At 36.6% G+C, this 26,529-nt stretch overlaps 1 protein-coding gene across 1 annotated transcript; it reads left to right on the top strand.

The window, feature by feature from the left end:
* The first annotated feature begins 1,606 nt into the window (after nt 1-1,606).
* LOC128242574 (uncharacterized) lies at nt 1,607-14,294 on the top strand. Its single transcript, XM_052959778.1, has 7 exons — nt 1,607-1,769; nt 2,515-2,697; nt 5,182-5,355; nt 5,898-6,068; nt 9,094-9,235; nt 11,797-11,976; nt 13,281-14,294. Exons 2-7 carry the CDS (start codon nt 2,529-2,531, stop codon nt 13,471-13,473), a joined length of 1,029 nt encoding a protein of 342 aa, XP_052815738.1. The 5' UTR covers nt 1,607-1,769; nt 2,515-2,528; the 3' UTR covers nt 13,474-14,294.
* The last annotated feature ends 12,235 nt before the right edge of the window (nt 14,295-26,529 follow it).

Here is a 26,529-nt window from a genome sequence, read left to right on the forward strand (position 1 = left end):
TCTGATCTTTTGTCAGCAGTCTTTTATCATTGGTTTGCAGATACTTACTCAAAAGAAATCTCGTAATCAAGACAAAAAATAAAAAAAAGTTGTCAAAGCGTTCAATCTGTGAGAGTGCAGCTTTAAAGCTTAGCTTAAGATTTGAAATTGAGGGTGTTTCTAGCACAGTTTCGAATTTAAATAAGTTCTATATAAGAAACAGTCGTTACATAGTACCTGTTCAACAAAAACAATAGCTTTATATTTTTTAGGGACAGATATTGCCGAAATTTACCTTCAATGCCTTATAGATAGAAATTTGGGATCCCCGATTCGCATCTTACGATGAACAATCGAATGATGACCAAACGATTGACTGCTACCGAACATCCTTATTAACGGAGGGTACACAGGGGTAACATTTTGGATGGTATAAGAGGTGCAGGAGAGAAAACAGTGATTACTTAACAGGGAAAAGAGGGCTTTTCGTTAAGCAGTGTTGTCGAGTATCCAATATGTTTACTTTAAGATCAAGATAAGTAGCATTATCTTTATGTTAAGGTCTATAAACGTATGCTACATATATACAATATATGTCTTGAATAAATTATATTTAAAAATATGGTAACATTTTGTAAAGTTATGAATGTGTTAGTATCCTTTCCTGAATGTGGCCATTTGAAGCGGTAATTTATCAAAGCCTGTCATTAATAAGCATACATCAAGTATATAAATATGCATTTATCACAAATCAGCATTGCTCTCTGGGATACGACATTATGTAACGGCAAACATCTTCACCGTATTCCGGGATAGTTTCCAAGGCTCTGTCGTGTGTATGTATTACAAAATGCACAGTTTTAGAATTATTTTAACCGCGCATTTGTTTAGGTGTTAACATATTTTAGGCTAACATGGAAGACGTCCCATTCCCAATGTGACGCCATAAAATTAACGTTTCATGTCCATATAAATAAGTAAATATTACACCAAAGTGCACAATTCAAGACTAAATTTAGACAAAATATTATAGCGTAAGAACCCTCAAATCTACTTATTCATTTATGCAGCATATTCTATGCTTCAAGGGGAAGACCGTTCAAGACTAAGTTGTGATCTCTAGGAAATATCAAATCGTGGACCGCCCATGACTAAAATAGCACATCTTATTGGGGTACCCTAGGCCTCAACCTCAACATACTTTGGGATTCCATGGAAGACGATGCACACCCAAAGGTGTTATGTCAAAGTTATTATTGACACGACAGTGTATTAATGTTAATTATACAGCATAGTCCACAGTTTAGGGCTTCACACACTTTGACCAGCCCAGTTGCGTTCATACCCCGATAATGACATCAACCCCGCAATTCATTCCTTAAACGAACATCAATATAGTCTGGGTATTAGTCATGATCATTTATTATGCCTTTAATATGATTAAAAATAAAACAAGGGCGTGACAATTTGTACATTTTACTGCTATCCATAAACTGTTTAACTTAACCAAAACTGCGTTTACATGCTCTATATGTAGAATTTAAAATCCAGGAATCTGCCCTCCAAAACGTATCATATTTTGTATATCTTTGAAATTACATGATTCCCTTTATTTTTTGCAGAAATCCGTTGTCCAGCAGTCGTTCCGAATGCCCAATTAAACACGTGCAACCGTTACCCTGGCTACCGATGTGAATACACATGTACAAATGGCTACAAAGCTGCGTTTGACCATGCTGTTTGTCTAAATACAGGAAAATGGAATATTGATGTCAACAATTTCTGTAAACGTGAGTTAATAATATCATTCTAGGAAAAAACTAGACGAGGAAAATGATGCATGATACTGTAAATTGGCCTTGTTATGATATAGAAACATTCGCTATTTAGGCGCTGTTCATCCCAAGCATAGCATTACATATCAAGGATATAATAACCAGTGTATGTAAACCACGTGATAAATTACATCATAAATGCTACGTCAGAAGGCAACATTTTGCTTCGAATGATAGCTTAAAACAAAGATAACTTTTCTTTTTCTTCACCAGTTTAAATGAAACAAAGGGCAGTCTTTGCCGCTTTGAGAGCCCCGCCTTCGTTTCATTACGGAGTTTGATTAGGTGATACGTTTGCTCAAAACTCAAAAACTTGGACAAACCTGTTTCCAAATAATGTTTTGACAGCGCTCCATCAGACGGCCGTATTGTGAAAAGGTTTGTCGAAGTGTTTTAAGAAACTAAACTCTCAATCAAACTCTAGAACAAGACCGAAGGCGAGGCGTTGTAAGCGGCGTAGACTGCATTTGTTTCATTTAAAATGGTGAACAAGTAGTCAAGTTATCTTTGTTTAAAGACTTCATTTGAAGCTAAATATTGCCTTCCGACGTTACATTTATGACGTAATTTATCACGTGGTATACACACACTGATAACGCATAATGTTACTCCTTGGCGTGGCATGCGGAAACTTGCAGAACAATCTTATCCATAACAAGTGCCATTTGTCTACAAGTAATTTCTTCCATTTTTAATGTAGTGCCACAATGTCCGATGACGCTTATGAATGGATTAGCGCAAATAGCCGCTAACTGTGACGTCAGCGCCGGAAAATTGTGCAAGTACACATGCGCGGACGGGTACACCCTCAACAGTAAACTACCGTCACTCACGTGTGGAGTGAACGGACAGTGGGTAGTTAAAAGTGACCAGCCTTGCATATGTAAGTATTTTACCCTCTATCGACCCATTCCTTTATTTTTTATTCGACGCTGATGAATGCAATGTAAATGAATATATCATTCGCTGATCGTCGTCGGCGACCAAAGTACCCAGCAAACAATTGACGTTAGATAGACGTTGTAACATCGTCAGAAATTGACGTTGGTTAAACGTCGTTTCTTTCATGCTTTACGATGAAATATGGGGTTTAACAGTGAAATAACAACAGTGAAAATATCAATTTGATATTTTCACTGCAAAATAAGGAGTGAAAATATCAATTTTCAGAACTACTTTTAAATCCTTTGTTGTTACATGTACTTGCCTTGGTCAAAACAGAACACTGGACTTCAGTAAATTATGTCAAAAAAATGTTTTAAAAAATAAAGAAATATTTTATAAATTTAAATAAATATATAATTGGAAATTAACAACTTACCGTTTATTACCGTTTATTACCGGTTATCCCGTTTATCAAACATTTTACTGATCTTTGAAGCTGAATGTTCGAACATTTGCTTTCATTCCAAACAAATTACAGACAAAAACAACTGTTTGAACATAAATAAAATTTTATAGCATCGTTCAAATTTATTTTGAACTGTTAACCGTGTGGTACGTAAAATGAGCTTCCTGGAGAATTCACACAACAATTTACAGATAGATCCGATATTTTTTACCCCACCCACATCTCAAAATGTGTCAACAAACTAGCGTGGCATTTACTCTTCCGGAAAACAAACATTTTAAAGCGAAACAGACTGGTCTCTGACAGTAAGATGACTGAATATTAACTTACTTTAAAAACACGCGTATATGCAGTCTTAAACTAAGAAGAATGGTTAAAATCCAATGAGTATCCACATTTGTTTTGCTAACACATTTGACCTTCCAAATTTTCATTCTATAAATAGCGGCGTAGTAATTTGGTTAAAATAAAAAGTGTTTTCATTATTTTTTGGAACATTAGTGCACTAATAATACTTCATGTTTACTATTCATAAAGCTTTGCAATAAAAAACGAGCGAATATTAAGCAATAAGAATGAATAGCAGAGAACTATTTCTCAGCAAACCGAAAGTAGAAAAGTTGACAGCTATAATTATGCATGAGGGGCGCCCCACGGGTAGCGGCGTAAAGCCCACCCTTTTCAAAAAAGGGGTAATTCAGAAATAAATAAAAAAAACAAATAAAACTCCGAAAATAAGCATAAAAGAAACAGAAAATTTGTTTATTCCAGTGTAAGATCGTATTTAATTTCACTCGTGATCATAAAAAAACTACATTTTCACTCGTGGCTTCGCCACTCGTGAAAATATGTTTTTCTATGACACTCGTGAAATAAAATACGATCTTACACTGAAATAAACAAATATCCTCTATATATTATTTGAAAATGAAAGTTTTTTTAGACGTCAGACTCCGACTTTGGAACAACGTCGGAATGCTAACGTTGGAACAACGTCGGAGTTACGTATACTTTCTTCCGTTACACTTCATACACAACGAAGCATGGCGCAGAAGTGTATTGGGGGTATACGATGTGTTTGTTCGTGTGAAATAATGTTCTTCAAATAAAGTATCCTAACTTGAAATGTCCCTTTTCAGTATAGTAAATTTGTTGAAACGCCTTTAAACGGAGGACTGTGATAAATCATTGATATATTGCAAGATAGTACCAACGGTCAATGTTTGTTAGTATGTTTTTACAGAAATATACGGTTTGATGCGACATAGTTGCATAACCATTTGTTTTGTGCAAATACATACTAACAACCTTTAACTGTTTAGTGTTCCACATTTTATTGTGTGAACTACCCACTAACCGGGCCGATGATATATTTCGCCTAACCTGATTTTTATCTATAATTTATCAGTATGAATCAATTGGTTTGGTGATTTACCTAAATGAGTGCATTGGAACACTTGTGAAATAATGTCTTCTCATTGGACAAAAGAAAATGTTGACCACTAATAAAGCTACTTTCGTTACGAACATATCTGGATTTGACAGAATATTCCCAAACCCTTTAAGAATTATCTGAATAAATGGACCTGGAATATTGATAAATGAACTGAATGGAATAAAATAAATGAGGATATGGTTAAGAATTGTATTAAATACTCTGGTCCCGACTGGGCCTAAAAATACATTTGGTTTGGATTACCCGACCCTAACTACGAAACAGGCGCTGACCACGCCGTTTTAATAGTCAGTTGTTAAAAAATAAAAAAAAATGTTGTTCTTTTATGTGTGTGTTTTAATATGTTGTTTAAAACCTTTAAAGCCATAATATTACTTTAACATAATTCTCCAATGATGACAAATGTTCTTTTATAAAGCCTAATAAAAAATAAATGCAAAAAATAAAAAGCCTACCTTCACTACCCGTTTTTGAAAAGGATGTAACCCTAACCAAACCATTTTTTTTTTGGCCCTGCATGTATTTGTCAATCCTTTAACAATCATTGGTGTAAATTTCAGTGAAAACGTGCCCAGAAAATGCACTACGATACGGAAACACCACTAATTGTAACACCCGCTCGGTCGGGACGCCTTGCAAATACACCTGTAACAGCGGATACAAGGCATTACCCAACTTAGATGAGGTGATCTGTAGAAAAGACCTTACATGGCACCCACAGAATGCTTGTCAAGGTAAAACTAAACGTGACCTTTGATAAAGTTTGAATGTTTTTAGAATAACAATGTGACTTTACACAATTTTCAGTGTTTTTTCTATCACTTTACAGTTATATAATAATTTACATATTGGGCCGATTAATCAGCACTTTGTTTAAGTTAACTGTTTTATCAACTGAATCATTATTGCTCTTAATAAAAACATGGACATACATGTGATCTTTGGACAACTTATTCAGCTTTGTTTGTTTTTATATGATCTCGCCATAAAATAGTTAACCTTCAAAAGTTAACGTCGATGCCGTTAACAACGATGTTAACTTTAACAAATATCAGAAAAATCGGCCCAAGGTTAGAAAAGTTATTAACAATTGGACTTGTTTTCCATTTTAAAATGTTACAAACATGACACACAAAAGATGGAATTAAATGTTAAAAACATTGAACAGTAATGTCGACCAAATTTTATAAATCATTTTGCATTTTAAAGAGTAAATATCCCTTTTTACTGCAATGGGAAAACTAATATTCATTTTTTGCGTGTTTTTACATTTCAGAAGTTAAATGCGACATGTCATTTGGATCCGTTACCATTCAAAAGGACTGTGACTTCAAGATCAACAGCAAATGCGGATACTCGTGCAGCAGTTCCTTTGAAAAACACTCAAACGTTACCATGTTAACTTGCCGCGCAGATGGCACGTGGAACCAAACAAACGTCTGCTTAGGTGAGTGGCACGAGAAATTTATTGTAACACGTGTCCATCTTAGAGATTCAGCAACCAATTGTATAAAACCGGTTGGTTTAAAATATTTTATTGAGCAAAATTTATCAACATTTCAATACAAATACATAATCAAATTTCAGGATGGAACGGTAGAAATAAACTAATAGAGTTCCTTTCCCTGGTATGATAAATTACAATTAGCATTTGAGGCAGATATTAGTGATGAAGTTATATTTATATTAATACACAAGCTCATATTAAATAATGTTTAAAATTTAGGTAATTGAATGAGAGACTTTAAATGCAACAACTTTTACTAAAGAAAAAAAAACACTTTATTCCAAATTAAATAAGTGTATTGAAGTAGAAACAAATAATATAGTATGGGAACGAAAGAACGAAGAAGAAATGAAAGAGAGGCAAAGTAAAAGATGTGTGATTGTGCACAACCAGTTAACTCTTTGGTTTGGTTAAAGTTAGTCTATTGTTTATTGATCGGTCAATAATTATCCAATGATGTCTGTTGACCGTTTAAATTACTTAAATGTGCACACTAACGAAAAAATAACCTGCGGATAAGTTGTCAATGGTTGGTATTCAATATGCAACTTATGGTCAAACTTGATTGACTCCATTCACTGTATAGGTCCGTATTTATCACGCAATCCGATTAGCTACATCGTTTTTGGATCCAATTAAGACCAATATTGAATACCAGCCCAGTTTTATACCATACGATACCTGGGGATACGTTATCCAGGGTTTGTATTCAATATGCAACTTATGGTCAAACTTGATTGACTCCATTCACTGTATAGGTCCGTATTTATATGGCACGCAATCCGATTAGCTACATCGTTTTGGATCCAATTAAGACCAATATTGAATACCAGCCCAGTTTTATACCATACGATAACCTGGGGATACGTTATCCAGGGTTGTATTCAATATGATGCAACTTATGGTCATACATGATTGACTCCATTCACTGTGTAGGTCCGTCATTATATCACGCAATCCGATTAGCTACATCGTTCTTAGATCCAATTAAGACCAATATTGAATACCAGCCCAGTTTTATACCATTGGTCCCTCGTGTAAATAAGCTTGATATTTCATCTCGTCATCCGTAGTTATGTCAAATGGGTATGCCTAGTGACCCCATATGATGTCGGTACCATATGCAAGGGCATAGCTTGTTGATTATTTATACGCTCGAGTATGAAATAAATTACCTTGAAGGTTTGAGGTCATCTTATGAACTGGCGTACGACTAACGGGTTGTATTAATATTTTTAGTTAAATATTATGTCTGGGTTACCAATTTAATTGAATCTTTTAATCATAAAATCAAATAAATGTTGAAAAAAATGCTCAAATAAGCTCCTACTGGTTGGAGAGTAGTAGCCGGCAGTTTTTGCATGTTTTTGAAGATTTTCTCGGTAGATCGAAATGTAACGGAAATAATACTTACATTTTATTAAACTAGGGGTCAAGGTCTACTAACTTTACAATATTAAAATTTGTGTTGTCACGAAGCGCGTGCCTAATTGGGGCCACAAAGGGGGTAATCAATTAGTGCCAATTTACGGATTATGAGAAGCAGTACCCGACAGTTTTATTTCAGTACCGCTCCTTGACTATAAAACCGTTATTTATCGGCTTATTAAGTATAATTTCCCCAGGACGCGCCTCTATTGAACAGGGAAGTAATACTGGTAACCAAGCGCTGGAGTAGTCTCGCTTTAACAACGCGTCTAAAACCACACCATGGATACATAAAATTTTGAATATGTCTCAATATTGTTTGAAAGCGATTGACGGGCAATATGAAAATATCATTTCAATGGGCTTTTTAAAAAAATACATTTTGCTGTGATTCATCGACGAATAATCGTTCATAACCAACACTTGACTGTCGCTAAATGCTAGTGCTATAATTAGATATGCAAAATTATTCAATTGCGCATGCGCAGTAACATTCAAGTTCTCTCCCCCACGAGAAAGTTGGCGAACTTTTTGACATTTCCAATACTTTTGTAAATAAAATGTTTAAACGTACGCTTTGTGTTGGATTCGATGCAAATGGTGTTGCTTGGATACGGTTCTTTTTTACCATTGTAAGAAGATTTAAAAAAAAACACGAATAAAAAGCGATTGCCGGCTACTGCTTTCCGCCGGCTTCTGCTCTCCAACCAGTAGTTTCGAAAAAGTATGACTAGTCAGGAATACTCCTTCAAAAAGCGGTAGTACGATACGAGCGTAGATTAGATGGACCCATTATCCGTAAAATGAATATTATGCTAATATTTTTGGTTCTACCTTAATTCGGACGTATATATTGTAATCTCCCAAGCCCAAACAAAGCTAGTGTCCAGTGTTGTTTTCGGTATTTTTTTCTCCTAATAAAACCCTTTTAAAATGATTCAAAAACTTGGGTTACCTTACCTTCCAAGTTACGATATCGTAAAAGTTGTGGTTATATTTCTTTATGAAACGGCTCCCAGGTATCCAAAATTCACATAAAGTCAAATGTTACTCTGTCGAAGGCGTTGGGACCACGGTCATTGACGATTGTTTGTACAAAGTTTCAATAACATCAGCCTACATTCATGATTTGTTTTGTGGAACCTGGTTGTGTTTCCTTAAGTCGTAATATCAATGCCGTATTTGCTAACCTGCAAACAGTATGAAACGTGGTGTCACTGAAAACGTATATATTTTCAAATAATTTGAAAACATGTTACATCGAATAATTTTACTAAATAACACTTCAAACCAGTGTTAGATTCTTTCAATATGTATGATTTCAAGTAATTCCGATCCTGCAGTTCAAATAAAAAAGTGTACATGTTTAAAGAAAAAAAAATACTATACATGAAGGAGTATTTTGTAACATGATTTTGAAACTGAAATAAATACATTTTACAACGTAATCTTACATGCAACAAAACTGACGACGAAATTAGCATAAAGTATGTACAGGCAGGACGTTAGTTGTTTATATTTGAATTTTGTCTTACAGAGGCATCTAACGTGGCGGTTACGGATGCCCAGACCGGAAGTGGCGGAGCAATTTCCCAGGCCGGGGCAACAGCGGGGATTGTGATCCTTGTCGTCATAATTGTGGCACTAGTGTTGGTTATAGCCTTTGTCTTCTTTCGAAAGTAAGTAATGTGTTAGGTATGCAGGGCACATACATGTACACGTAGCATATAGTTCACACTTTGTTTATCACGGGTAAAAAAATGTAACGAAAACGTTTGTAGAATTTTCTATATATTTATACCTAGCGTGTTTTCAACTGTGTAAAGTATTTTTAAAAGGGTTATACACCAGTCAATTGTAACCACGGCCCCTCCAGGTCTGGGGAATAGCCGGGACTTTGACTCTCGGTCCAGCCAAGCCCGGGTAAAACCCACGCCCTGCGGGAACGAACTAATGGTAAAATAACCGCCAAATGCCCCCGCACCCCAGGGACCCTAAGTAAGGCACATAAAACCATCGCATTCACCCGGCACTGCGGGCCATTGGGAAGGTAAAAACACGGCCCATTTCCCCGGCTATCACCGGTGTACCCCCGGACCTTAGGGGCCGTTGTTACAATTGAATGGTGCTTTAGAGTTAGCTTATCCTTTAGTCAAACGTAAACTACAGTCGAACTCGCTATGTCGAACTCTGTTATGGTTATGTCGAATTTTCTTTAAAAATGTGTTGCGTTTAGTTAGATATGTTTTGTATTTCGGTTATATCGAATGTTCGTTATCTCGAAATATTTCCCGAGGTCTCAACGACTTCGACATAGCGATTTTTGACTGTATATGTGGATTGAGCATGCCTTTGCGCCACATCTTGTCATCGTCTTAGACGTTTGAGGCACTACTAGGCACATGTAATAAACGCTAGGTGATTCCATATTTGAAAACTTATTCGGAACTCCTCGGCCATTTTTTATCGAAATCAACCTCGGATGTATGCCTGTACATTAGTAGAAGGGGTTCGTTTACTTTTAAATAAAAGTATAAATTAATTTAAGCATTTTAACGTTTAAAAGTTTTAATTAATTGACCAATAACATGTATTTTTGCTGATTTTGCCATTAAAGTGAAATTCTTGATTGCCAGTGATGTGAATTATTGCATGAATGATTCAGATTTCCAAGAGTCAAGTTATTAATTTTAACTGCCTAATTGAAATTACTACGCGATCTTCTTGCAGCGTAGTTAAATATTAAGATTTCTGACATTGTAAACCGCTTTTATACATCCGAGGATATTTTCGATGGAAAATGGCCGAGGTATTCCGAATGTCGAGAATTCTGTCAGTTTCATCGAAGAAACGATCATTCCGTTAAATTTTACCCTTGTAGCTGGTCCTATGCTTTGGGTTTTTTCCGAACGTATGGCATTGTACAAGAAATAAAATTTTGTTGGACGATACTTTTAATCTAATAATAAAAAAACGAAACATTTCTACAAATCATTAATATTTTAAAGTTTGTTAGAAATTGTGACTTTACATTTAGACTGATAACCAATTCATCCCAAGTCATCGTTTGGTTAAAGATGCACTCTTACTCCCAGATAAGATTTACTACAATTAATAATATTGTTTAAATATTCCTAAAAGGATGAATAAATGTTGAAAACAATGGTTCTTATGAAGGATACCGAGTTTAATTTGAAAAATGAGCATAAAACACTGTATTTCTACCTTATGAGACTACAGTAGACCACAGTAAATCTTTTAGCATTCACCAATCATTTAATATTTTTGCGTTTTCTGCTTTTGAATACACGGTTACAATCTTGTTATCAGAAATTAATATTTTTCATAAATGCATTATTTAGTAAGTAGTTAAATATATATCAGTTAAAATTGATGTTTGTTATACATGTGTATGTATTGATTTTGAATAAGAGTGTCACTTTAACTGACTATTTGGAAGCTCTTTGTATTAATAAGGATAGTGTGAATGTATGTGCAGTCGGCCTTCGTTGGTTTTGTCACGCTGGCGTCTCTCGTCTCTCATTTAGAGTCTGTGAGGCAATACACGTGTGCCAAGAACACAAGTATTTGTCCTAGATATCTCCATGATTTCATAGCAATCACTTTATCTGAACGAAAGAGGCGTTTGTTCAATCCAGCACGTTGTTTTCATTTAATTTTACTACATTGTAAATATATGGTATTTGTAATAGATACAGTACGAGATTTTCTGTAAAAGAGTAACTGTATTTGACTTATGCGACGATAAATGTATTGCATATATAAGTGAGCAAATAAATGTATTAATAAATAAATAAATAAATAAATAAATAAATAAATAAATAAATAAATAAATAAATAAATAAATAAATAAATAAATAAATAAATAAATATAGATTTAAAAATAGATAAATAGAAATATTTTTCCGAAAGATAAACATTAGATTATTATCATGGCCTTTCTAAATACAATGTATCGGCTAGTGGGATTACTCAAAATTCTCGTGCACGGTCCGTATACAACCGTAAGAAGACACTCTTTCAAAAGCTCTGCTTAGGGTCTAGTCGTATAACCATAAGATATGATTATCGATAAGTCGAAATGCAAGATTTTTTAAAAAGAAGTTCATAGCCGAAAACCAAGTTCTATGATTTTTAGTGTCTAAAATTCATGGTCCATTGCTGAATCAAAAAGTCCCCTTTTGTACTTTTTTCTGACCCCTAATCCTGTTTGCTTTAGGAGGAAGTCTTCGGAAGTCCCATACTCCACGGCATCATTCCATAACAAAGGTGACGTGGCCATAGAGAATCCGGGTTACCGGGCAACACCAAGCGCCACGCCCACCCCCGATCGGCGAGGTAACGGCGTAGACGACCACACATACTCAACCGTGGATGCTAGCCAGATGCAGCCAGTCAAGTATGTATTTCAATTCTTGCTTTTTCAGCAAACGTTTTTTAAAAATACAGTTAAAATTCGCTATGTTAAAGTCGTTGGGACTCACAAAGACTTCGAGATAACGAAATATCGATATAACCGGAATATATGTTTTACTATGTCCAACACGTTCCGTTATTTTTCGACAAAACCAGAAAATCGAGATAACAGAGATCGACATAGCGAGTTTCGACGGTATAAGCCGAATACGGCACACAAATTAATTCGTTAACCGAAAAATAAAACATGGAACTAGGTGAAATACGAAGTACAATACTGAAATATTTTAATTCAACTGTGTCGAGCCAATTGACCAGTCGCCATGCAATTACTGCAACTTTTATCTCGAAGTAACCAAACATGACAACAAAGGAGGGAGAAGGGATTCTTTTAAATATAATTGTTCAATTAGAGTTTGTTTTACTTACTTTTATAAACAACCACCAACTGGCAAACAGTCTCTGTTCTGTGAATATAATCTTAAAATAATTCAAATTTCAAATGCGTTTTTAACGCTTTTCGGAGAAATAGAGCATACTTTGTTGCAATTTTCAATGATGATAACCAAAAAAAAAATCATATTGAACTTTTGATAATGTTTATCATTAAACAAACATTTTCTTTAGCATTTCACACGAAATTATTTCTTGTTTCTCGCATGTGAGTTTGTTTCGTGGTCACCAAGCCGGACAAGTGTTTTTTTCGGGTACTCCGGTTTCCCCCACAACACAAGACCACCGTCTCGCGTAAAATCGTGTCAAAGAGAGTGATAAATATAATGGTGTTGTAACTTGTTTCGCAATCGTTGTTAAAGCTGCACTCTCACAGATTGAACGTTTTGACAACTTTTTTATGTTTTGTCTTGGAACGAGCCAATTTTTGCGAAAATCCATGGAAACCAGTTATATAAGATTGCTGACAAAAAATGAGATCGCAAAAGATTTTATATTTAAGTTCAAAAATTGATATTTTTGATTTTTTTCTTAAACCGTTAGGTTTAAGCCATAAAACATTAATTTTCGAACGGAAATATGAAAATCTGCGATCTCATCTTTAATCAGCAATCTTTTACTATTGGTTTGCAGATATTTACGTAAAAATTGCTCATTCCAAGACAAAACATTTAAAAGTCGTCAAAAGGGTAAATCTGTGAGAGTGCAGCTTTGAATAAATAACTCTAAACTAAACAAAACTAAATTATTTCTTTCGATAGCTGACCCTAAAACACATGGTCCTGCCCGTCTAATAACGTGATAAGATTATTGTTAATTATATTTACTTTTCAGATTTGATCGCCTCCCCAATTCACCTGGCAGTGGTGGTGCCAAAGACGATGGCTTCGTTAACCCGATGTACCATAATAACCAACCAGGAAGCGAACAACTGGCGGAAACAGCGCAGATCGATATCACCATGGATGGTGACGACAGCGTTCTTACCAAAGACTCTTGGTTCAAGGAACAGCAGAAGTTGCATTAGCTGACTTTACAACAGTTACCAGATTTCTCCACGTTTTATGTGTTTTGTTATTAACAGTGTACGCATGCAGTCGAATCCCGTTCGCTCGAAGTTCAATGGACCGGCGAATTGCTTCGAGTCTCGAGAAGTTCGAGCCAGCCGCGGGAATGTTTTTATTCGGTAAATTTGTTTTCTCGATCCTTTACATCCAGTTCGAGCCAACGGGGAAATCGAGCAAAGCGAATTCGAGCCAATGGGGTTCGATTGTACTTGATTGAATGTTATACATATCATTGACCTATTATGTTAATATAAACTTGATGATGTTGTTATATGTTTTCATTTGACGTTTGTGTAAGTGAAGTGAGAGATTGTTGGCATTAAAAGCGACGGAGCCAATCTTCACACATGTTTTAATTCCATTCATTAACGCGAAGACGTTGCCATGATTCTTAGACATGATTAGTTGAGAGCAGAATGTATAAAAGTATATATATACCGGTACCGATATTTGGTATCATTGTATTGACAGCTGCGTCGACATGTTACGAAGTGATACAAAACTGTGTATAAAGCAGTTGCGTGATGTTAGTAGACTTATTATTGGTATGTTTTACTGTGTTTATTTTCGCAATTATTAATTGCAATTATACTTAAGCAGAATAATCATATAGTCCCTATGCAATATGAAATCCTCTGATATGTTAATGAATATGTGATTTAGTGTGTATGTGTAACGACTGATCTTTTAAAAGATTTTTAAATATTTTAAAATATCTATATCAAATAAAAATGTTATATTTTCTATCGTTATTATATTAATAAAGGATCTTCTTACTGAACTTTCTACTTTGTTTTAAACTATCAGACTCGAACTAAGAATGACCGGGCCTAAAACTCGTGAAAATTTTAAGCATAACAAGATTTATTATCTTCCCTCTTAACCAAAAAACTGTTTTTGAAAACAATGTCCCTTTAATATTCCCAATCCCTTTAAAAGGACTAAATTACATCGACGTATACCAACACCAAACTTATAAGGTTAGCTTGTTTTAGGGGACTTCAGATTGTTCGACCAGGCGTACTGGAAAACGAGATAAAAACGAATATGCATACTCACGAATGAGATATTAACACGTGCATACCGAAATTCGAGATATACGTACATGCTTATTGACACACGAGCTATACGTACAAGCATACTGACATACAAAATATATGTTCAAGCATACTGACATACGAGATATATGTTCAAGCATACTGACATACGAGATATATGTTCAAGTATACTGACATACGAGATTATATGTTCAAGCATACTGACATACGAGATATAAGTTCAAGCATACTGACATACGAGATATATGTTCAAGCATACTAACATACGAGATATATGCTCAAGCATACTGACATACGAGATATAAGTGCAAGCATACTGACATACGAGATATATGTTCAAGCATACTGACATACGAGATATATGTTCAAGCATACTGATATACGAGATATATGTTCTTGCATACAGGCATACGAGATATGGGTACTTCCATACAGGCATACGAGGTATGTGTATTTGCACAAAGGCATACGAGATATGTGTATTTGCAAACAGGCATACGAGATATGCGTATTTGAATACATCCATACGAGATATGCGTACCTGCATACATATACACGATAGATCTGTTCATGCATACTGACAAACGAGATAGTCGTACATGCTTACTAACATATTACAAGTGTATTTATGCAAACTGATGTACGATGTATGTACATGGATACTGACATTAGAGGTGCGCGAAAATGCATACAGGGATATGAAATATCTGAATATGCATACTTTAATACGAAAAATATGTACAAAACTGTACATTAATACTGATGTTCGAAAACAGTATAAAGATGTACGAGGAATTCGTACATGTACATTAATGTACGAGGAATGTGTATATACACACTGATGTACGAGGAATGTGCACATGACACTGATGTACGAGGAATGTGAACATACGCACTGATGTACGAGGAATGTGTATATACATACTGATGTACGAGGAATGTGCACATACACACTGATGTACGAGGAATGTGTATATACACACTGATGTACGAGGAATGTGCACATACACACGGATGTACGAGGAATGTGCACATCCACACTGTTGTACCAGGAATGTGCACATGCACACTGATGTACCAGGAATGTGCACATCCACACTGATGTACGAGGAATGTGCACATACACACGGATGTACCAGGAATGTGCACATACACATTGATGTACGAGGAATGTGCACATGCACACTGATGTACCAGGAATGTGCACATCCACACTGTTGTACCAGGAATGTGCACATACACACTGATGTACCAGGAATGTGCACATACACACTGATGTACCAGGAATGTGCACATACACACTGATGTACCAGGAATGTGCACATACACACTGATGTACGAGGAATGTGCACATACACACTGATGTACGAGGAATGTGCACATACACACTGATGTACCAGGAATGTGAACATACACACTGATGTACCAGGAATGTGCACATATACACTGATGTACGAGGAATGTGCACATACACACTGATGTACGAGGAATGTGCACATACACACTGATGTACCAGGAATGTGCACAAACACACTGATGACCGAGGAATGTGCACATGCACACTGATGTACCAGGAATGTGCACATCCACACTGATGTACGAGGAATGTGCACATACACACGGATGTACGAGGAATGAGCACATACACACTGATGTACCAGGAATGTGCACATACACACTGATGTACCAGGAATGTGCACATACACACTGATGTACCAGGAATGTGCACATACACACTGATGTACCAGGAATGTGCACATCCACACTGTTGTACCAGGAATGTGCACATACACACTGATGTACGAGGAATGTGCACATGCACACTGATGTACCAAAATGTGCACATGCACACTGATGTACCAGGAATGTGCACATCACACTGATGTACCAGGAATGTGCACATACACACTGATGTACCAGGAATGTGCACATACACACTGATGTACCAGGAATGTGCACATACACACTGATGTACCAGGAATGTGCACATGCACACTGATGTACCAGGAATGTGCACATACACACTGATGTACCAGGAATGTGCACATACACACTGATGTACCAGGAATGTGCACATACACACTGATGTACGAGGAATGTGTACATACACACTGATGTACGAGGAATGTGCACATCACACTGATGTACCAGGAATGTGCACATCCACTGTTGTACCAGGAATGTGCACATACACACTGATGTACGAGGAATGTGCACATGCACACTGATGTACCAGAAATGTGCACATGCACACTGATGTACCCAGGAATGTGCACATACACTGATGTACCAGGAATGTGCACATACGCACTGTTGTACGAGAAATGTGCATCCACACTGATGAAATAGAAATGTGCACATGCACACTGATGTACGAGGAATGTGCACATACACACTGTTGTACCAGGAATGTGTACATGCACACTGATGTACCAGGAATGTGCACATACGCACTGTTGTACCAGGAATGTGTACATACACACCGATGAAATAGAAATGTGCACATACTTACTGATGTACGAGGAATGTGTACATACACACTGATGTACGAGGAATGTGCACATCCACACTGTTGTACGAGGAATGTGCACATCACACTTATGTACCAGGAAAGTTTCATACACTCTGATGAACGAGGAATTTGTAAATACACACTGATGTATGAGGAATGTGTAAATACACAATGATGTACGAGGAACTTGTATTGGAAACACACCTACACTTGTATTGGACACACACCTACACTTGTATTGGACACACACCTACACTTTTATTGGATACATACCTACACTTGTATTGGACACATACCTACACTTGTATTGGACACATACCTACACTTGTATTGGACACATACCTACACTTGCATTGGATACATACCTACACTTGTATTGGACACATACCTACACTTGTATTGGACACATACCTACACTTTTATTGGATACATATCTACACTTGTATTGGACACATACCTACACTTGTATTGGACACATACCTACACTTGTATTGGACACATACCTACACTTGTATTGGACACATACCTACACTTGTATTGGACACATACCAACACTTGTAATGGAAACATACCAACACTGGTATTGGGCACATACCTACACTTGTAATGGAAACATACCTACACTTGTATTGGACACATACCTACACTTGTATTGGACACACACCTACACTTTTATTGGATACATACCTACACTTGTATTGGACACATACCAACACTTGTATTGGACACACACCTACACTTGTATTGGACACACACCTACACTTGTAATGGAAACATACCAACACCATATTGGACACATACCTACACTTGTATTGGACACACACCTACACTTGCATTGGATACATACCTACACTTGTAATGGAAACATACCAACACTGGTATTGGGCACATACCAACACTGGTATTGGGCACATACCAACACTTGTATTGGGCACATACCAACACTTGTATTGGACACACACCTACACTTGCATTGGATACATACCTACACTTGTATTGGACACACACCTACACTTGTAATGGAAACATACCAACACCATATTGGACACATACCTACACTTGTATTGGATACATACCTACACTTGTAATGGAAACATACCAACACTGGTATTGGACACATACCAACACTGGTATTGGATACATACCTACACTTGTATTGGACACACACCTACACTTGTAATGGAAACATACCAACACCATATTGGACACATACCTACACTTGCATTGGATACATACCTACACTTGTAATGGAAACATACCAACACTGGTATTGGACACATACCAACACTGGTATTGGGCACATACCAACACTTGTATTGGGCACATACCAACACTGGTATTGGACACATACCAACACTTGTAATGGAAACATACCAACACTGGTATTGGGCACATACCTACACTTGTAATGGAAACATACCAACACTGGTATTGGGCACATACCAACACTTGTATTGGGCACATACCAACACTTGTATTGGGCACATACCAACACTTGTAATGGAAACATACCACACTGGTATTGGGCACATACCAACACTTGTAATGGAAACATACCAACACTGGTATTGGGCACATACCAACACTGGTATTGGGCACATACCAACACTGGTATTGGGCACATACCTACACTTGTATTGGACACATACCTACACTTGCATTGGATACATACCTACACTTGTATTGGACACATACCTACACTGGTATTGGGCACATACCAACTTGTAATGGAAACATACCAACACTTGTATTGGGCACATACCAACACTTGTATTGGGCACATACCAACACTGGTATTAGGCACATACCAACACTTGTAATGGAAACATACCAACACTGGTATTGGGCACATACCAACACTGGTATTGGACACATACCAACACTTGTATTGGGCACATACCAACACTTGTATTGGGCACATACCAACACTTGTATTGGGCACATACCAACACTTGTATTGGATACATACTACACTTGTATTGGGCACATACCAACACTTGTATTGGATACATACCAACCTTGTATTGGGCACATACCAACACTTGTATTGGATACATACCTACACTTGTATTGGGCACATACCAACACTTGTAATGGAAACATACCAACACTGGTATTGGGCACATACCAACACTTGTATTGGGCACATACCAACACTGGTATTGGGCACATACCAACACTTGTAATGGAAACATACCAACACTGGTATTGGGCACATACCAACACTGGTATTGGGCACATACCAACACTTGTATTGGGCACATACCAACACTTGTATTGGGCACATACCAACACTTGTATTGGGCCATACCAACACTGTAATGGAAACATACCAACACTGGTATTGGGCACATACCAACACTTGTATTGGGCACATACCAACACTTGTATTGGGCACATACCAAACACTTGTAATGGAAACATACCAACACTGGTATTGGGCACATACCACACTGGTATTGGGCACATACCAACACTTGTATTGGGCACATACCAACACTTGTATTGGGCACATACCAACACTTGTATTGGGCACATACCAACACTTGTATTGGGCACATACCAACACTTGTAATGGAAACATACCAACACTGGTATTGGGCACATACCAACACTTGTATTGGGCACATACCAACACTTGTATTGGGCACATACCAACACTTGTAATGGAAACATACCAACACTGGTATTGGGCACATACCAACACTGGTATTGGGCACATACCACACTTGTATTGGACACATACCACACTTGTAATGGAAACATACCAACCCGCAACAAACCGAATCCCCGCAACAAACCGAATCCATGAGTGTTGGACAAGGAAATGTTCATAAATGTTTATGAATTGTTCACACCGCAGATGGATTTGAACGATTCCAAGTCCAATGCTGGAAAGAAAAGAAAAGTGGAAAAACTGTGAGATGGATAACATTGTGAAAAAATAGACTTCAGCAATACCTCACCCCAACAAATCGAATCGATGAGAGTTGATATGTTGGACAAGGACAATGAACCTATGGATAATGTTTAAATCAAATGCTTTTCTAGTGGAAATAAATGATAATAAACCAATATGAATATTTGTTGTATTTATTGATTTCAATTCAGTATCAGGCATATTCTTGTGTATCCTTATTAAAAAAAAACTCAAGGCGAGTTGTCAAAAAAGTTCGTCACCCTAAAATATATGTACATCGTCACTTGTTGTGCTTAATTTTGTGATTCAGTTTAATCGTTCTAAAATCAATAAAGAATATACTACAAGGGGGTACTAAATGTGAAAAAACTACATCGCTTAAACGCAAATGCGCTTAGGTAGATACATAGCTAAAACGCGAATGCACTATAGTGAAAATCCAAAGTCAAAACTTTGGAATTTTTGAAAAGTTGTTTAAACGAACCATGATTTTAAGCACTTTATTAATGTAGGGCTCTATCATTTGTAAATCAAAACTAAAAGAATGCTTAATCTGTTTTGAAATTAGGCATTTATCATTTTCATTTTATGTGATGGTAATGTGTACTAGTATGTGCGTCGGTAAAAATTGCTTGTGGACGCGGTACAGTCTTCAGTTTTGATTGTATCTCGATGAAACTTGTACAGTATTTAGATATCTATTAGTGCTCGTGTTTTTTGAAAACCAGCCAGATCCGCCCATGCATGTCTAGATTATGGGCCTTGAAAGTATAAAAAAAATCAGTGCGTCAGTAAACAATTGCTTGTGAACGCGATACAGTCTTCAGTTCTGATTTTATCTCGATGAAACTTGTACAGTATTTAGATATTTATTAAAACTCGGTTCTTATTGAAAACTAGCCAGATCCGCCCATGCATGCCTAGATTATGGGTCTTAAAAGTATAAAAATGCTATTTTAGCAAAGTCTATTTTTAGCCAAGTCTACATGAGCGAAGTCTATTTTTCGCTAATTTTAAATGTCAAGTCACAATTGCTTGTGAATGTTTGTTCAAATTATTCCCTGGGGTCATTACTGGCCACGCCCCTGGGTTCACAGGTTTGGTATATTTAAATTGGGAAATGTTAAAAACCTTTTTGGCTGAACAGCTATGCAGATCCTTGCTATTTTGAACAAGGCTTAATTTAGAAGTCCACTACCATGGTTGTTCAAATAATGTCCCTTGGGTCAAAATTGGCACTGCCCTGGGGGTCACAAGTTTCCTAGAGACTTATGTAAAAATATTTTCAAATATTCTTGTTTCAAACCACGAGGCCCATACCTTTGAGATTTGTTGTGGAGTATCATATGATGACCGTCTAGGAAAACCTTTTAACTTACTTTTTAATTATTAAAGCTACAGCAATTAAATTTTGACCATGTGTACAGTTTTGCAAACAAGCATCAATGTTGTCCTCGGATGTCCTTGACTTTGACCTTTTGACCAACTTTTTTTATTTTTAAAGCTACAGAAATGAAATTTTGACCATGAGTACAGTTTTGAAAGCATATTTGTATACCCTCAGATTACCTTAACTTGGCCCATATTAAAATAGTTCATGCAACTAATCTGCTTACAACACTTCTGTCCTCAGATGTTGAACGGACAGCGTTTTCAGCTAACCCAAACACAAAAAGTGAACTATATATTTGTTGCCCATTACTCATACGAACATGCTCTGGACTGAAAATGACCACGAGAGCCATGCCAGTAGAGCATAGTCCCTCTTGGGCCTCTTGTTGTATAAATCCATTGTCATTATTGAAACCAAAATTTACCAGATTAAAAAGAGGATATTTGTTTAATTTAGTGCATTTTATTTCACAAGTGTAATAGAAATACATATTTTAACGAGTGGCAAAGCCACAAGTGAAAAAATAGGTTTTCTTTGATCACGAGTGAAATAAAATACGTAGTTGTCAATTTTCTATTTCCGGTATGTTGAGAAAAAGTTCTCTTATATTCTTTTTTATAGTTAATTATTCGCTCGTTTTTAGTGCTAAGGTTTTATGAACAGTAATCAATGAAGTTTTACGAGTGCACATATGTTCCAAAATGTTTAATGAAAACACCTTTATTTTAAGCGGAGCATGAATACATAACCAAATTACTACTCCGCCATTTATTGAATGAAAATTTAAAAGGTTGAATGTGTTAGCAAAAGAATTGCGGATAATCATTGGATATCAAACATTTTTCTTAGTGTTAGAGTGTGTTTCATTACACATGGATTTTCAGTCATCTTTCTGTCAGAGACCAGTCTGTTTTGCTTGAAGACAGCTCGATTTCCAGGTAATGATGAGGACCACGCTTGTTTGTTGACAAATTTTGAGGCGTGGGTGGGGTAAAAATAATCAGTAAATTGTTAGGTGAATTTTCCGGGAAGCTCGTATTAAGTATTACAACAACAAACAGTTCTAAATACATAAGAACGATGATATAAAAATCTATTTATGCTCGAACAGTTGTTTTCCTCTGTTATTTGTTTGGTATGAAAGCATTCAGCTTCGCCTTAGTTCATAATCATGAAAACGTTTAAAAATGGGATAACCGGTTATAAACGGTAAGTTGTTAACTTCCAAATATATATTTATTTAAACATTTCCCCCAATTGATATTTTCACTGTTGTTAATTCACTAATAAAACCCCATTTTTCATCGAAAAGCATAAAAGAAAAACTGGTCATGTTCATTTTTTTATTTTCAAACATGTTCAAACTGACACTCATAAGCCATATGTACAAAAATAATGCAACTCTGAATTGCAATTTCATGGTCTGAACAAAAATTTGTATCGAAAATTTTGAAAATCTATAAGTTTTCTAGAAGGGATCTCAAGATTTCATAAACGAACCATAGGCTTCATCCCTGAAAAAATCTAGGCTTCATGAAACTCAAACACTCAGATTGCAAAACCTTCAACAGTTGTACTCTGAAACTAGCGTTCACACCAGTTTTCATGAAAAAAAATCAAATCTTAAAATTCATAATGTTCAACTGAGAATGTCAACAATGTTTTTCAAAGGATTGGAACGTAGAGCCTTGTGAGCGTCTTGAGCTCAGGGATATCTTCACGGGTATGGGTACTGCAGATATTGTATGTGCGTGAAGTTAGCACCGTAGCACCGTATCACCATATCACCGCGTATATATATTCAAATCAATACAATAAGAGGACATGCAATATTCTCGTGGAAACATGTAAGACTCGTTCTCGCAGAAACGAGCAAGGGGACCATAGGGACCTATGTCACTGTGTAACCGAGACCTGGCCCTAGGTGATGGCACATGTTAATACCCTTGGATTTTAGGCAGGCTATGCGGGATAGGGACATGACTCGATCCCCAATGCCAATTTGGCCCATATTCAGACACTGTTATGGTGCGGATGCCTTAAAAACGAGCAACGGGACCAATGTCACTGTATCCAAGGGAAACTGTTAATACTACGAGGATTTTAGTCTGGCCCCGTCCTTAGCCCAACATTGTGCGTATATGGGCAATATAAGCCCTACTGACCCCTACCATACATGTAAGACTCGTTCACGCAGAAACGAGCAAGGGGACCATAGGGACCTATGTCACTGTGTAGCCGAGACCTGGCCCTAGGTGATGGCACATGTGAATACCCTAGGATTTTAGGCAGGCTATACGGGAAAGGGACAAACTGACCCAAAAATTTTACCTAACACCATAACAGTGTCTGAATATGGACATAACGATAAGTGTACTAGGATGAACTAGGCCACGAGCCTTACTTTATGATGCATTTATATCGCTGGAGCTGTTGTACTGAGTAGCCGAAAATAGAGCTCGAAAATCGACACTTTGGGGACGGACTGACCCGATTATTCGACTAAGGGTCCCTAATAGAAAGTGTAGTGATAAACTAGGTTCAGGGCCTATAATGTGAACTATAGATAATAATAATACGCTTTCATGGCTCATGTTCTAGGCATTGACACGTTTGCTTAAAATTATCATGGCTATTGCCACTATGCTAAGGTGGTCGGCATTTGGAATCTCTTCAATCTCGAATATACCATTGTATTCGGAAAAGTCTGGTTTGAGTACATTAACACGTGAGCATTGCCTTATGCCTCAATATGCTGTGATGGCTCATGTTCGAGGCATTCACGAGTTTATGTTCAATTACCATGAATATTGCAAGAGTGGTAGGAATTTGCATTCCAGGCATATGCAGTGACCTATTCTGCTTGTTAATGGAGAACACTGCGTTGGAGATTGATTAACAACGGGTTGCAGACATCAGGTTTAAAGCTGCACTCTCACAGAATTACCGTTTTCCGTTTGTTTTATTTTTGCCTTGGAATTGGAAAATATTGCGTGAATATCTGCTAACCAGTGATTAAAGACTGCTTACAAAAAGTCAGATCGCAGATCTTCATAGTTCCATTCCAAATTTAATGTTTTATGGCTTAAACCGTTACTTACGGTTAAAGAAAAATGCATAAAACATCAATTTTGGGACGGAAATATATAAAGCTGCGATCTGATCTTTTGTCAGCAGTCTTTTATCATTGGTTTGCAGATACTTACTCAAAAGAAATCTCGTAATCAAGACAAAAATAAAAAAAAGTTGTCAAAGCGTTCAATCTGTGAGAGTGCAGCTTTAAAGCCTAGCTTAAGATTTGAAATTGAGGGTGTTTCTAGCACAGTTTCGAATTTAAATAAGTTCTATATAAGAAACAGTCGTTACATAGTACCTGTTTAACAAAAACAATAGCTTTATATTTTTTAGGGACAGATTTTGCCGAAATTTACCTTCAATGCCTTATAGATAGAAATTTGGGATCCCCGATTCGCATCTTACGATAACAATCGAATGATGACCAAACGATTGACTGCTACCGAACATCCTTATCAACGGAGGGTACACAGGGTAACATTTTGGATGGTATAAGAGGTGCAGGAGAGAAAACAGTGATTACTTAACAGGGAAAAGAGGGCTTTTCGTTAAGCAGTGTTGTCGAGTATCCAATATGTTTACTTTAAGATCAAGATAAGTAGCATTATCTTTATGTTAAGGTCTATAAACGTATGCTACATATATACAATATATGTCTTGAAGAAATTATATTTAAAAATATGGTAACATTTTGTAAAGTTATGAATGTGTTAGTATCCTTTCCTGAATGTGGCCATTTGAAGCGGTAATTTATCAAAGCCTGTCATTAATAAGCATACATCAAGTATATAAATATGCATTTATCACAAATCAGCATTGCTCTCTGGGATACGACATTATGTAACGGCAAACATCTTCACCGTATTCCGGGATAGTTTCCAAGGCTCTGTCGTGTGTATGTATTACAAAATGCACAGTTTTAGAATTATTTTAACCGCGCATTTGTTTAGGTGTTAACATATTTTAGGCTAACATGGAAGACGTCCCATTCCCAATGTGACGCCATAAAATTAACGTTTCATGTCCATATAAATAAGTAAATATACACCAAAGTGCACAATTCAAGACTAAATTTAGACAAAATATTATAGCGTAAGAACCCTCAAATCTACTTATATTTTATGCAGCATATTCTATGCTTCAAGGGGAAGACCGTTCAAGACTAAGTTGTGATCTCTAGGAAATATCAAATCGTGGACCGCCCATGACTAAAATAGCACATCTTATTGGGGTACCCTAGGCCTCAACCTCAACATACTTTGGGATTCCATGGAAGACGATGCACACCCAAAGGTGTTATGTCAAAGTTATTATTGACATGACAGTGTATTAATGTTAATTATACAGCATAGTCCACAGTTTAGGGCTTCACACACTTTGACCAGCCCAGTTGCGTTCATACCCCGATAATGACATCAACCCCGCAATTCATTCCTTAAACGAACATCAATATAGTCTGGGTATTAGTCATGATCATTTATTATGCCTTTAATATGATTAAAAATAAAACAAGGGCGTTGACAATTTGTACATTTTACTGCTATCCATAAACTGTTTAACTTAACCAAAACTGCGTTTACATGCTCTATATGTAGAATTTAAAATCAGGAATCTGCCCTCCAAAACGTATCATATTTTGTATATCTTTGAAATTACATGATTCCCTTTATTTTTTGCAGAAATCCGTTGTCCAGCAGTCGTTCCGAATGCCCAATTAACACGTGCAACCGTTACCCTGGCTACCGATGTGAATACACATGTACAAATGGCTACAAAGCTGCGTTTGACCATGCTGTTTGTCTAAATACAGGAAAATGGAATATTGATGTCAACAATTTCTGTAAACGTGAGTTAATAATATCATTCTAGGAAAAAACTAGACGAGGAAAATGATGCATGATACTGTAAATTTGCCTAGTTATGATATAGAAACATTCGCTATTTAGGCGCTGTTCATCCCAAGCATAACATTACATATCAAGGATATAATAACCAGTGTATGTAAACCACGTGATAAATTACATCATAAATGCTCGTCAGAAGGCAACATTTTGCTTC

The sequence above is a fragment of the Mya arenaria genome, chromosome 8 (assembly GCF_026914265.1).
Source record: "Mya arenaria isolate MELC-2E11 chromosome 8, ASM2691426v1".
In the NCBI taxonomy this organism is placed as follows: Eukaryota; Metazoa; Mollusca; class Bivalvia; order Myida; family Myidae; genus Mya; species Mya arenaria.

Coding starts and splice junctions, on each gene's coding strand:
- LOC128242574 (XM_052959778.1), top strand. CDS start 2,529: ATGACGCTTATGAATGGATTAGCGCAAATAGCCGCTAACTGTGACGTC. Junction 5,356..5,897: donor CCCACAGAATGCTTGTCAAG/GTAAAACTAAAC, acceptor TTTACATTTCAG/AAGTTAAATGCGACATGTCA. Junction 9,236..11,796: donor GCCTTTGTCTTCTTTCGAAA/GTAAGTAATGTG, acceptor TGTTTGCTTTAG/GAGGAAGTCTTCGGAAGTCC.